The sequence below is a fragment of the Carassius auratus genome, chromosome 12 (assembly GCF_003368295.1).
Source record: "Carassius auratus strain Wakin chromosome 12, ASM336829v1, whole genome shotgun sequence".
NCBI classification, from domain to species: Eukaryota; Metazoa; Chordata; class Actinopteri; order Cypriniformes; family Cyprinidae; genus Carassius; species Carassius auratus.
Genome location: NC_039254.1, coordinates 10021207 through 10035773, shown reverse-complemented (window position 1 = coordinate 10035773; position 14567 = coordinate 10021207). Strand labels below are relative to the sequence as shown.

The 14567-nt window shown below is 37.2% G+C and overlaps 1 protein-coding gene across 3 annotated transcripts in view; it reads left to right on the top strand.

Annotated features, from left to right (window-relative positions):
- rnls (renalase, FAD-dependent amine oxidase) overlaps positions 1-12385 on the top strand; it is a 57471-nt gene extending 45086 nt beyond the window's left edge. For 2 of the 3 annotated variants that reach the window (XM_026276877.1, XM_026276879.1), the window contains exons 6-7: positions 6032-6207; positions 10858-12385. In XM_026276877.1, coding sequence (XP_026132662.1) covers positions 6032-6207; positions 10858-11010 — 329 coding nt within the window. In that variant the 3' untranslated portion in view covers positions 11011-12385. The remainder of the gene's footprint in view (positions 1-6031; positions 6208-10857) is intronic. The other variant, XM_026276878.1, reaches the window with a different exon arrangement.
- Positions 12386-14567: the final 2182 nt, after the last annotated feature.

The window sequence follows — 14567 nt, the reverse complement described above, 5'->3', positions numbered from 1 at the left end:
CTTCTTTTCCACCATGTTCCTGTCAAGTCCTTTTCTGTCTTTTCTTTGAATTACATGACTGTCTAATTAAGTTTGTCTGCCTTGAGGTGTCAAGAAAGGCTTGTGTCTTAAAATTATGCTAAATACTCAAGTGTATTTACATTCATGTCTGCACACATGATAATGTGTGGACATGGATGTTATGTAAGAAATAATATATGACATTAAATAAAAAACATAGTTACATGTATCTTATGCTATCAAGTATATCAAGGGTTCTTTCTGAAACACTTTTGTGTGAATTTTCCACTCCGATTACTCGTTAGCCTTATGAAATCAACCTAACTTATTGAAAAGTGTCCATTATTCTGTTCCAAAGGCTGTTCCTAACATTAGATGACTCAAATATGCCTTGTACCTTGTTCTTTCTAAAGCAGTATCACATTTATAGTTACAAGAGATGATCCCAGACTTGACTGTGATGTTTTTTTTTTCTTTTTCTTGGATGATAGATGGTGTCCAAGGAATTGCTGGTTGTATTTATTTAGCACTGGAAAGTATCAACAATAGTTATTGTCAGTACTTTCCAGTGCAAAAATTTAACTTTTGAATGAAACATGAACATAGCTTTTGAAAATAGTTCAGTCTAAATATTTGAGGGTGCTACAGGTACAGGAAAAAGTATGTAATTTACCTGAATTTCTGCATAAAATAAACTAGTTAGTTCGTCCAAGGGTTCACATATTTCTTCAACCTAAACCGTGAATGTTTACACAGTGTGTCGAGAAATGACTTAAAAGCATATCACTGTTTGTGCCTTATTTATTGAGGTTTAATTTGTTTTGTTTTCGAATACATTGTTTTCTATAAGTGTACAGACACTCACACACACTGCCAGCACCACTCGGAGACTGTCCATGGCGCCCAGCTATGACTAAGAAAGCTTTTCAAAATCCTGCCACACCACAGAACGCCACGTACATAGTTTTCCATTAAATTACATTATATTTGTCCCAAAACACTGCTAATGTGCATGATGACTTTACCCTAGCCTGTAAGATTTTGTGCATTTTTCGCCAAAGGATTCTCTTGCTCTTTCTCTTTATGTTTGCTTTGTTTTTTCAAACACCAAACTTTCAGAGTGATTAGATTCACCATTTTGGACTACCACCTTGGACCATGTCTGGTGTGCAATACCTATGAGTTGACCTAGCCGCAACATGACGTGGCACTGCCTTTCTCGTCCTGTGTGCGCAAACCTTTTTAGAAGGTAGTCTGTGAACAGCAGACTGAGAGACAATTCACTAGATTCTGGTAACATAGCTCATATGTATTCTAGATGTGTCTGTCTTATGTGCATATGTGATTGTGTTTGTGAGTTTTTCCCTCACCAAGCCTGTGTCAGTTCATGACCGTGTATCTGCAGGAGCTGGTGGAAATAGTCTTGTGAAAACAGCCTCTGCACCTGTCACCTTTCATCCACTCCAGTGTTTCCGAGGGCAACATCATAATTAGGGGAGCTGTTAAATTTTGCATTCTGCTGCGCTGTTCTTTTAGGCCGACACACTCCTTCCAGCCTCCTCAGCCTTCACACGGCCATGCTTTAATCTTCATTTTCATTTCTGTAATGTGTTTTGCTTGTAGTTCCAGTAAAGTAGGTCTGAGTCTGATCTCACAGAGCACCCCAAGCTCTCTTTGAAAACTTTTTGGCAGGCCGTTAATGATAAGCTATTACTGTGTTCCTGAACGTCTGTCGAGAAACCCATTTGTGCTGTTCTGGAAATGTGGAATGAGCTAGATCTGGGCTGGATGATGGTTTCCCAAAAACAGAACTGGCTCATAATTGATATGAATTTGATTGCATATGAAGTCTGAAAGAGTCTTACCAAAATGGCAAAGAAGGACTATTCAGAGAGGATTCATATTTGAAAGGATGTTTAAGTTATAATTATGAACATAGAACGTCTGTCTTTTCATGTACTCATTCCATGTACTGGGCCATATTGGGATCGCTATAGATAATACTAATGTGTCTGGATGTGGGCGTCACAGACGTTCATGTTCTCTGGACATGATTAATTGTCTAATTAAAACATTATGTAATTAAAGGAGAAAATTGGAGGAATAGTTCATTCAGCAATAAAAATCCTGTTATTTTTACTCACCCTCATGAAGCTCCTGAAAGTTCTGACTTTCTTTCGCCTGTGGAACACAAAAAGAGAATTGTGCCGGTTTCTCTTTTCATTGCAGTAAGTCTTTCAAGCTTCAAAAAGGATACAAAATGCCATAAAGATCAATTTAAAGTAGTCCATATAGTTTGCATGGTATAACCACACATTTTATATATCTCCTGAAAGCATATGATAGCTATTTGGGAAGAACAGACTGACTATACTCACTGATAACCTTTAGTGAGTTCCTGCAAATTTGTAAAATAATTATTCAAGTTGAATTTGTGAGCTATATTCAGTGAAAAGATTGGACTTCTCAAGGACAACTAAATTATACCTTTAGATCATTTAGGATTTTTATCATTATAGGGTGGTTGTGTACACGTAGTGGCAACAAATATTTCAGTTCAAACAACTTGTAAAAGTTGATCTGTTTTCCCTTTTAAGTATAATTTGAAGCATATTCAATATGATTGAAGGAAAACCGCTTTTATCCCACAACATGTATTCATTTATAAAATTTCATACAGGTTTGAAATTACAGTATACAAGTGTGAGTGAATTGTATAGTTGTTTTGAAGAAACATTTAACATAAATTACACTTCAGTAATTCATAGATGTGATTTGTTTAGTCAGAAATTATAAATTTATTCCACAAGTGAAGAGATTACCAAGTTATTAGTCTACTGATTGTGGAGTGTTCATCTCATGAACTGTTTTAATGAACCTATTTATCAAAAGAATTCTGTATGGAGATAAGGTTTCAATGAGGAAAAAAATGACTCCACTTTTAATTCATGTGTAATGCATTTTTTTTCTGTCAGGCAAAAAAAAAAAGCAGTTTTCCATTTACCCTGTGAACTTTGTGACAAGCTCTTCCCCCACCAAGAAATAAGTGACTCAACCAGCGGGCAGAATGCCAGCCCTCTACCCACGCTCCATGACCCTTCTCTCTCTTGTGGCACATGCACACTTACAAATAAACACTCAAACTCGTTTTTGTAAAGGAAGGTCTCTCTCTCACCCTCTGCTTCTCCCTTTCCCCTCCTCTCTGCCTGGCGGTGTGCCAAACACGTATATAGTCCGACTGCTCTGCAAACGGAAAATGACCGTGTCTCTGTGTTTCAGCCCAGTACTGATATTCATACTGGTCAGCCAAAGTCAACCTTGACTGGTTAGAACAATAATTTAAGCTCTTATCACTTCAGTTACTAAGCTCTTTTTACAGAAACAACACTCCATGATTGTGAAGTTAAGGCTTCCATTGATAAATTTGGCTGATTTAAAGTGAAAAGTGAAAGTTATGTGGAGCTCTCTTTTAGGTTTATCTGAAATGCTTGTAAACTCTTACATAAGCAAGTGAACACACTGGGGGAAAAAATGACTTCCTTTTTCCTTCGCTTAGACCATTCCAGCTTTGCAGCTAATATCTGAAACCTTTTCCTGCATCCTCAAACAGCGTTTTCTTATTGTTCATGATTTCATATTTGTATTTAATATAATAAAATTGTCTGTTAAGCTATTTCAATGTTATCAAAAACCTAATTAATAAACAAAAAAGTCAAACAAAATAAATGAGTATTTTTATTGAACAAGGATGCACTAAATTGATGGACTTTTACATGAGCAAAATGTTTATTTCAAATAAAAGCTGTTCTTTAGAACTTTTCCACAAAAATATTACTTAGTACAACTGTTTAAACCTTGATCATAAAATCAAGAAAAAAGGTTTTTCTCTGAAGAACAAATCGACATATTAGAAATATTTCTGAAGGATCATGAGACACAAAAACAGGAATAATTTCTTGGTGAGCATAACTTTCTTTCAAAGACATTTAACTCCTATTATGCTTTTTCACTTTTTTAAATTTTAGTTGGTCTGTAATTTTGCTTTTGGAGCATTAAAAAAGCATTAAAAAACTATCACGGACTACAACACATTTTCCGTGATTTCTGATATCGCAAATATTGCCGAATGGGACGGGACCTGGTTGAGCTGCACTAGTGAAGGCAACGAGTGTTATCACTATGGTGGAGACACGCTAGCTTTCCCGAGGCAGATGAACTTAGAGTGGTTACAGTCATCCGGGTTTAAATAGCACTCAAATTGATTTGAATTTGACGCAGTATTTACACTGAAGCTGGCAGATGGCTATGGTAAGGGGCATGACATTTCCCGACAAGTGCCGAGTGCTGCCAATCACAGCACACACTGACCCAGCTAACCAATCACAGCATATTCTGTATTTCAGGAGGTGGCCTTCATTTGATACAGGAACTATTTGAGCCATTCATGCCAGAATGGGGATCGAGGTGTTGTAATAATGTATAATAATGTGTTTTTCAAACAACCTAGTATGAAAGAATGTGTTTGAAAATGTGAACTCAGGGCCATTCTTAACTTTAGTTCAAATTATCTTGTAATGTACACTATCCTCACTTGATAGTCAGGTTTTGAAATTTCACACTGTACATTTGTAAACTGGGTTATTTACTGCATATTTATAAGGTTATTCGTTTAGCAAATACAGCATGCAACCATGTTGTTTTAGTAACTGGTTTTCCATCTGGAAATGTTGCAATGTAGTTTTGCTCAGGTTATCTGGTCTTCTGAAACAAAAACAAAAACTTAAATATACTGTTGAGTGTCTAGTGTCACGCTGTTAGTCATAAAATAATCTTAATGTATTATTCCTTGAGGCATTTTATCCACAACAATACTTTCAGGAATACTCAATTTCTGTATTAGTCCAATGCAGTATTATGCCAGTGGTCATGATTTAAATGGCTTATGTTGTTCTCTGTTGGTCCATAATACTTTCCTAAACAAAATAGATCTTACTGAAGTATAAGGCCCCTCCCACAGGTGATCCATAAAGTATGTGTTACCCTGTGAAACTGCCAGAGGCTTTAATATTAAGTTTTAGCCAGTCTCTGTGGTCTTATTCAGACGTAGCCCTCATTCCTCAAGTGTTGATCAATGATGGCTTTCAGCATCTTCATGCTACTTGGAGTCATTGGGCCAAATCACTCCAGCTGCTCAAACACAACCCTTATGTTTATGGTGCCTAATAAAGCATGATTTCCTCCAATCATATTAAATATGTGTTTTAAAACAGTGTCATTAGAGAAATGACTACACTATTTGCCAGGCTAATATATCAGGCCTAGTCTCAGTCATGGGTCATGTCTCTGGCAATGGGCTTGGCCCATAAAGCATTAGATCATGGGGTTTGGTGTGCCCATAGATGATATCACTGAGAAACCATCATCTGGAAGCTGGATACTAATACTTAACACTACTCACGCTAACCTGTTACGACTAACAAATAAATCTGGTCATGTTACATTCGCAGTGAATATGAAAGAGCTAGCTTGGTTAGTTAAAGGGATAATTCACACTAAAAAATTACATTTTGTCATTGTTTACTTAATCCAAACCTGTATGGAAACAAAAGAACATATTTTGAGAAATCTCTGTGTTTTTCGTCCATGGGATCTGATGTTGTTTAGCCCCCATTGGCAAAATGATTTGAAATATTCTTCCAAATATCTACTTTTTATGTAGCACAGAAAAAAAGAAAGGTTTGGAATGACATGTTAAGTAAATGTTGACAGAATTTTCAGTTTCAGTCTTTTAAAAACATCACATTAGATCATAGTTTTTTTTTTTTTTTTTTTTTTTACAAGTTATAAAAAGTATTTATGGCATTTTCTGCTGTCTTTGTTGTTATCTGAACCTTATTTCTTCCTTCATTTGAAATTTTCTCAATCTTTCTCTCACTGTAGCATACAATGTGGGATCTTTGTATGTTTTTTATGAATGACTTCATAAGCAGCCACATGTGAGTTTGATAAAAACGATGTGTATTTTTGGCAGCTTCGAAGACCTGCGGACCTTCTGTGGTGGTGCACACTAGTGTGCCCTTTGGCATCCAGCACCTGGAGGAGGAGAAGGATGCGGTACAGCCCATCATCCTGGAAGAACTGGAAAAGTTGATGCCAGATCTACCTCAGCCTGACAGCATCAAGTGTCAGAAGTGGAGATACTCCCAGGTGAGACAACATGAGTATGTGTGTGAGAATTTGACTAAGAAACTCCAATGTATGCCACTATTCAAAAGTTTGGAGTCAGTCAGAATAGACAATCTATGCTCTTTTTCAAACTTTATAATTACTTGGCCTGAAACAGAGTTCACTTTGAACTTTGACATAAGATGTCTTCATAGAGAGGTTAATAGATTCTTAAACTGGGACACTGAAAGCAGTACCATAATAAAAAAAACATTACTCAGTATTATCATCCTCCATTTCATCCCATCCTGGGTCAATCATTTATAATTTATATATAGTTCATTATTTTTAGATTTGGTTTGTATTTTTAGTTATTTTATGATCTGCTGCATTTTGAATTATCCTTGTAAGGCTCCACTGTAATCTGTGTGAATGTATATAAAAAGTGAAACAGAGATGTTTTGGCTTATTCAGGCAAGTGCTACTAATAGAAGCCCCCCTTCTATGCAGCAGAAGACATTCATTTTTTATTAAGCCAGGCTGTTAGTGCCTTCAAATCTCTCTAAATGAAGAGAATCTTCTATTCTGCAAAAAAAAAAAAAATCTTCTTTATAAATATTTTTGTCCTTTTTTCCAATAAAAAACATCTAAACTAAATAAGATTTACTCAAGAAGCAAAGCTGCATAACATACTAAGACTTGTTTTCAAATATTAAGACAGGTTTAATTCTTTGACAAATGTTTTAGTTCAGTTTAAGCCTCATTTAAATTTTGTTAGAATTCTGCTTAAATCAAGTAATAAACTTAAAGACAGATTACCTGTTTATTATCTTGTCTAGTTTTGCTTCTCTAATAAATAAGGAATAAACAATATATTTTATCAAAACAGACAAAATACAGATTAAGAAAAAACGTATTTTAACTTTTTCAAAAGAGCCTTGGTAGATTCACACACAGAAATCCGTACACTCCCCCCACTCACTTGGCTCACACACACACACACGCGATCTTACAGTAGTACTTTATGCATTCACACACTGTGTGGGACTGCACCCTTTCTCGCACAGTTGCATTCTCTCTCAAACACACACAGACATACTCTTTCGAAGCCCCCACACTCTCAGCTCCTCTGTGATGCACAGCACTGGGCCTCAGTTTGAGGTCAGAGGACATAGAACATCTGTGTGGGAGCGCTGAGCTCGCTGAGTGCCAAAGAGTGGGCCAAGGCCCGTTTAGACTGCGAAGGCGGGAACACAGCACTTACTCACACACGTGTGTACACACACACAAACACACACACCTGTGCATGTGCCAGATCCTGGTCAAACACACAGAGGGCATGGAGCAGGAGTCGGTCTTACAGTCATTTGCCACATCACAGTTTGCTGAGCATAAACCAGCAACACACACGCGCACTCTCCACATGTCAAAGTCATTGACTTCTCTGGACTCTAATGGCTGGAAAGACTCTTCATGAGTCATGACTTTCAATCTACTGTAAATGTAGACTTCTTTTTTCAACAGACACTACATTGTTAGTGCACAGAACATGTGCATTCCTTTTGTATCACTCATGCTTAATAATACATAACTTCAATTCATAATTAATAGGCATGGTGGATAATGCACACACAACCTCAGTCATTAAGTTTTGGTGTGGTCTAGATGTTACATTAATGTCATTTTAAAAATGTGTAGGCTTTAGGGCTGTCTATTAAATGTTGATTTAGCATGATTTAATAAAACATAATAATGTACTATTAAAAAAAATCAAAAGAGATTGTTTAGAAACAATAGTGTTCAAAATAAGTAGGGTTTAAAAAAGAATAAAAATTAATGACAAATAGTCATATGAATTCACCATGACAAAAGTTTCAGCAAAAGGAATAAACCTACATCTTAATAGGTTGCAACCCTACATATGGCAATCTGGCAATGAGGGCGAAGGCCTCCGATTCTACAAAGTTATGGGGAATTTGTGCCAAAATTTAGAGTTTATTAGTAATCTTTAACCCCATCATCACAAAATATCAAAAGCCTTTGAATATCCTGCCTTTTAAAATTGTTTAGATTATTTATATTCCCATTGTAAATGGATGACTATACATTTACCATATGTTTGCATTTAGCATTTTGAACAGATGTGCAACCAATTTTTGGGTCACTGCTGTAAAAAAAAATTGCCATGACTATTTCATAACTTAATGGCTGTATTTGAAAAAAAAAAATCATAATAATAATTGGTGTTGGTTCTGCAACTCCTTACCTTGGGGAAAGCCATTTAATTCTCTTACAGGAGTAGTTAATACTTGTTTGCTTAAACAGACGAACAAGAGATTGTTTGTTCAATAAAGAATTTATACCTTATTTGTTTTCCAAGCCTTTTATTTAGGAGTAAACCATCCTGCAGCCAGGCCCTGCAGCTTGATGCACCAAAGTTCTGACACAATGTACACCAGAGGAACGCGGGGTAAAGCAGATTTAAGGAGGTTAAGGAGTTCAGGCTTTCTTACTTAAGCGTACCTCTGAAATAAACCAAACAATTTGTTCTTGGCCATGTTTCAGGCCCAACATTTATCAATTGATTTACACACAGATTACCGTTTAAAGATACAAGAGGGGAGGGGGATTTTGGACAGAATGATGATAGAGCGCGGTCTGTAAGATGCCTAGTGAAAGCCCAGGAAATGGACACTATTTCCTTGGCTCTAGTACGTTGCACCTTGATGTTTATCTGCCGGAGGGCTGGGGCCAGTGAAGCCCTTGTAATGGGCCGTACAGGGAATGCGTTTACTCTCAGTAGTCATTTACATGCTGCATTTCTACATTTAAACATTGTACAGAGACACTGTTCTAGCTGTGGCTCTTTTCTAGTTATCTGCAAACGGGGGTCAGATTTACAGTGAGGACCTGTATCACTGACTGCTGACTGTAGAATACATACATCATTTTAATGAGCTACAGAGGCAGTTTGTAAAGAAGATCGACCCAGATATATAGTTTACAGTGCAACATGTCTGTCGTCTGTAAATATTAATATATAAAAAGCTACAGAGTTACTGCACATTCAACATATACGGAGCAGCCATAAAAACTAACTTTCTAGTGCTTAACTTTCAAAACTTCCTTTCAAAAATGCCTGACTTTCAAAAACTAACTTTGAAATGCCTAACTTTCGAAAACGAACTTCCGAATACTTAACTTTCAAAAAGTATTCTTCATATAATGAACTTTCTCAAAACTTTTTTACATTTTGTATTTATTTATTTCACTTTTAACCAGGGCTTTGACAAACTTTGCTTTTCTAGTTATAAGCTGGGTTACGCACCGGTCAGACATACCATGCGCTCTTTAAAACCCACAACCCACAGACAGTGAATATCATCCAATTTACCATGAAGTCTATTCTTGACACTGGTTGACCCATTGAAGGCGCCTCTTGTGCTATATTAAAAGCTCTATATTTAACCAAATATATTAACAGCCCTTTCCCTCCCCCATCTCTTGTGAGAATCTCCATTATGAGGAAACGATGCTACCAAACAAGTAGGGGCGTAATGCACCTAGAACTGTAAATCCTGATAGTCTAGTGCTGTCATTTTGTAGTATACATGGATATACATCTTAAGAAACAAGCAAAATTACAACTGAACTCGACTGCAAGAGATCTGCATTTTAATTCAGGTAAAACAGTTTCAACACAAATAAAAATAACTATTATTATTTATAAAGACCTGCATCACTTTAGTCTTCAATGTATTCTGTAGCTTATTAAACTGAATGAGTTGAAACTATCAGCATGAGACACTGCAAGTTAGGATGATTGGCAAAATAATGTTCCCAAAAACCTGACTCTGAAATGGATATATAATCTCATTAAATTCTTAGTATTTGATGAGTTGTGCTGACAGATTACATATGGATGGACAGACTTTCAGCCGTCCTCTCCTTTTGTGCCTTATAGATGAGTGAAACTTGGCTTGCACTTTAGGCAAAATAGTATTGCCACAATATTTTCCACTGTTGTTGAAAGAGTCCTAAACCACAGTTTTGTTTTCCTGATATTGAATAAACCACCAATAAAGGAAGACTTTGTCCATCTATAGACTTTTTGCTATAATCAGTTGAACATTTTCCATGGGCCACATTCAGTTGTAAAACAGGTCTGTTAGGCAGCATTCAAAAGCGTGCTTCTTGCCATCTTGCAATCCAACCGTTGCTATCTATGATCTCTTTGGATTTTTCAAAACATCACAACTGACTACACCCTCACAGTCACCACCTAGATATCATTGGTAGATAATCATTTGTTTCAATACTTTCATTTACAATTGTTTAGTTAGATGCTCAATTCATTGCTTTAAAAATAAATGTGTGTGTTTGTGTGTGTGTGTGTGTGTGTGTGTGTAAGAATATACAGATGTTATTAAGTGACCAGTCCGATAGTTTTATGCTATGCATTACCCTCAGAAATGTTCCACATAGAAAGTATTGTGTTCATATCACCTTGGGCATTCATTTGCATACCCACACTTATCCCTGCTCAAAGAGAGAACAGGCTGTTTTCAGGTTTTTTTTTTTTTTTTTTTTAAGGAAATCAAGGGTTAACAGATCTGTTCAATATCAGAATAAAAATGAGGTCACATCAGTTATTGGACACCCAGTCACTCAATTTTGTTGTTCTCTAATTAGGTGACAAGATCGGTGGCTGATTGCCCAGGGCAGATGATACTGCACTCCCAACCTCTGCTGGTGTGTGGAGGGGACGGCTTCACACACTCCAATTTCGACGGCTGCATCGAGTCTGCCCTGAAGGTCTTTGAGGTTCTGAAGTCTTCTCTCTGAAAGGGGGTTGGGAAAGTATGCCTTTATTTTGGGTTTTTGTTATGGAGGATGGCACATTGATTTAGATTTAAGCCCCTCCCTGCAGGAAGATGGATGTACTGCACAAAGCACAGTAGAACTGTCTCGCCTGTGTCTGCAGACATACATTTTGCTACAAAAACCAATTATACCGTCTGTGCTGGATGCTGAGGATTAGAGGACAACAGAGCACTGTGCAAGTTTAGTTGTGACTGAGGCAGATGCCTCATACTGGCTTTGATACAATGTCTTGAACTACGGTTTTCTGATGTGTAGAAAATAATATGAATGTGTTCCGGTACTGTCAGCCTTCTCCTGTCATAGTCTCAAATTAATAAAGTAATTAAAACATGCTTAAATGCGTCTCTCATGTGGGTAGTTGACATTCTGCGACATGACATGCTATACTCCAAACTATTATGGTATTGTGCTTTTATCCTTAAAATTCTAAATGATAATCTAGTAATTTTTTTCATTAATTATTATTATTTTTATTCATTCATTATTTTATTTTAATTATTTATAATAATCACAATAAAAAATAACAATTATTTTATACTGACATTAATACATAAACTATATAAGATTAATATTGTAGTTTAATTAAAAGTTTGTCAATTTGCAAGATCATGTAAAATTAACCAGCAAAGACAATTGTTAATTATTAAAATTAGAAAGTAATAATAAACAATTTCTCACCAACAGAGTTAAAGATTTAAATAATTGTGAGAACTAAAGTAATGATTCTGAGGAATTAGCTAAATATGACCCTAGTGTTAGCACCAATATCCTCGTGGTTAGTGTGTTGACACATTGAACTGAGTTCAGTTCCCGTCTCGAGGTCCTTTGCTGATCATGTGCAGAGGTAGTGTTAAATTTCTTCTGAAGTATATTTGATTGTGTTAAAGTGGAACTATTACGAGTATACTTCAGGTACACTTTAAATATCTTGAATTTGTAGACTCAAAGATTAGTTCAAAGATAATACAATCCTAATAAATAATGACTTGAGAACACATTTAGACTTAATATTAAGGATTGTGCATTGTGTACAAGTAGTGCTCCAAATATTATTTCAGTAAGTCTTGAGCAATATGTCAGAAAATGTTCATTTATTTGAACTATGCTTAGTATGAAGTAATTGTTGCTTCTTCTTTTTTTACTAGCGGAGCAATAAAAGACAAAGTTATATATAAAATTCTAATTTTGAAATAGAAAGTTGAAATTTATAGATAAATTTGCTGTTATGTAATATTATTTTTATTTTATTTTTACCAAGGCAGAAATGGGTTTACATGCTTTCATGAAAATTTTAACCTACAATTTTAATGTTTATTAAAATATGTCATGCATCAACCACCCTTGTGTAAGTGTGTGTTTGCTCTGTTTTTTTTGGGGGGGGGTTTTGATTGCATGACCTGGGAAGAGCTCATAGATAATTTGTGCAAACCAGACCCATCTTGCATTTGGTTTTTGAGCACAGGAGTGGGGGGAAGTTGGCCTAGCTCGGCTGCCACCCCCTACTGCTCTGTGTGCAGTAATTCTGCTTAGATAAGCGAGAGCAGCCATTGACCGACTTGTGCAGCTTAGTGCTGCTACATCTGGGCCATAATCTGGGACAAAATGTTTGGCAGGCAGTCTGGAGAGAGAGTCGCTCGTAATCCAGCCGTAATTACAGCCGGGTGGGCCCTGGGCCCACTGCACAGCTGGGCCTCAATCATTCTCTTTTCTTGACCTCTCCCTTTCTCTCTTTCTTTATCAGTTACTCCCCCCTCTTCAAACTGCTCTTCTCACTAATAATATTAGCCTCTGTGACCTAACCAGGATTATATTACTCCCCTCCTGACATACAGCGCACTATATCATCAATACAGTGTCAACAAACCATTTTAAGATGAATGGGTTAGACTCATCTACACTTTTATCCAGTTGCTTAGCATGCTTTCTCTATTTTCTAAAGGTACGTTCAAATTCACTGCACTGACAGATATGCAGCTGATTCTGTGTGTCACTATACTCTTGAAATAAGAAAATAGGCTCCATTTTCACTTTGACTTCTCACATGATCTCATACCTTCAGACCTACTGTATATATTAGTATATTTTCTGAATGTCTTTTATTTGTGTAATGCTTTAAAGAGATTGACCGTGTACTGCTGCGATTTTTCAGTAAAAAGCTACCATCCATGTCATCCACATTATAAAAAACAAAGCCAGGCTTCAGCAAGTATTTCATGCGGTAGTGCAACAATACTTTCAGGAACAAAGTAATCAAGAGCAACATGTTGGAAAGGCAAGTCTCCAGCTTTGATTTAAAGGAATTAAAAAGCAAAGGTTACACCGATAAAGCTCATCCTTTCCGCTTTATTATATATGAATAAAAGCCTTGTGTATGTCTTCCTCTTTCTCTAGCTGTGCTGGTCTGATCTGCTAGAAAGAAATAGAGAGCGGCAGAGAAAGAGAGGGAGGCTTTACTCTAATGGATACATTATTCATACAAGTCATCCTGCAAGGAATAGAGCTCAGCTGCCTGGGTTGCAAAAGCCTTGCCACAATGTTGCATCAGCCAGCTCGCTTTCATTAATACGCACATTACCGTCTAGGGGTCTTTGATCTTTTTTTAGCAGTTGATAAAAAAGAATGGGCTACGGTTGAACACTCCATTGCAGGGTTGAAATTGTTAGTGATTTGATTTGAGGATGTCTGTCCTAAAAGGCTGATGGACAGGCGTCGGGGTAATTATGAGCTGGCGAATGTCGTGCCACTCTCGTGCAACACAGTCATACAAAGCCTTTGTTTTGCTGCCAAGACTCGTTTCAAATGTTCCCCTGGCTCCTTTAGCGTCTTACTTTCATCCCTGTCTGAAATCTTCTTGCTCCCTTTTTCTTTTATCCTCTTTGTTCATCCCTGGTGACATTTTGCATGCTCACGAAGGTTCCTCCAGACTCTTTCAACTCCCCAACCCCAGACTGTTCATCAGTAACCCCCCCTCCCACTTCTAATTGCACACGCCGTAAAGCCGCAGAGCACATTGTCGCAGACACGAGGATCATAGCTCCACTGACCTATTTTTATAGGCTATTCCGACGGTGTGTGGCTGCTGTGCATTCTGGGTATCTGATTTGCATTTTTGCTAAGTCACTGGCAGATGGCACCAGAGCTTGACGAGATAGCGGTAGGCTAATCCCTACCCAGTTGACACAGACACACACACACAATCTTCCTCGGTATCATACACAATCCCATCCCCCACTCTGAGGTAGATGAATGGCGGTCATGTGTGTGTCTTTAGGTAGACCCCCCTAGAGCCGGATGAAAAGTGCTGGCATTATATCAGAAGTGCTTAGGCCCTCACTCACATTGAGTATGGAAAGACATTTGTAGCTGGATTCAAGGGCATCACTAATAAGATTTTCCCCCTTCATATTTGGTTAAAGGGAGAGATGTTTTCTGGAGGAAATGAAAGGAGATAGTGCCTTGGTTTAGGGATGAGAGGATCCTGTTTGTGTGTGTGTGTTTGTGTGTGTGTGTGTGTGTAA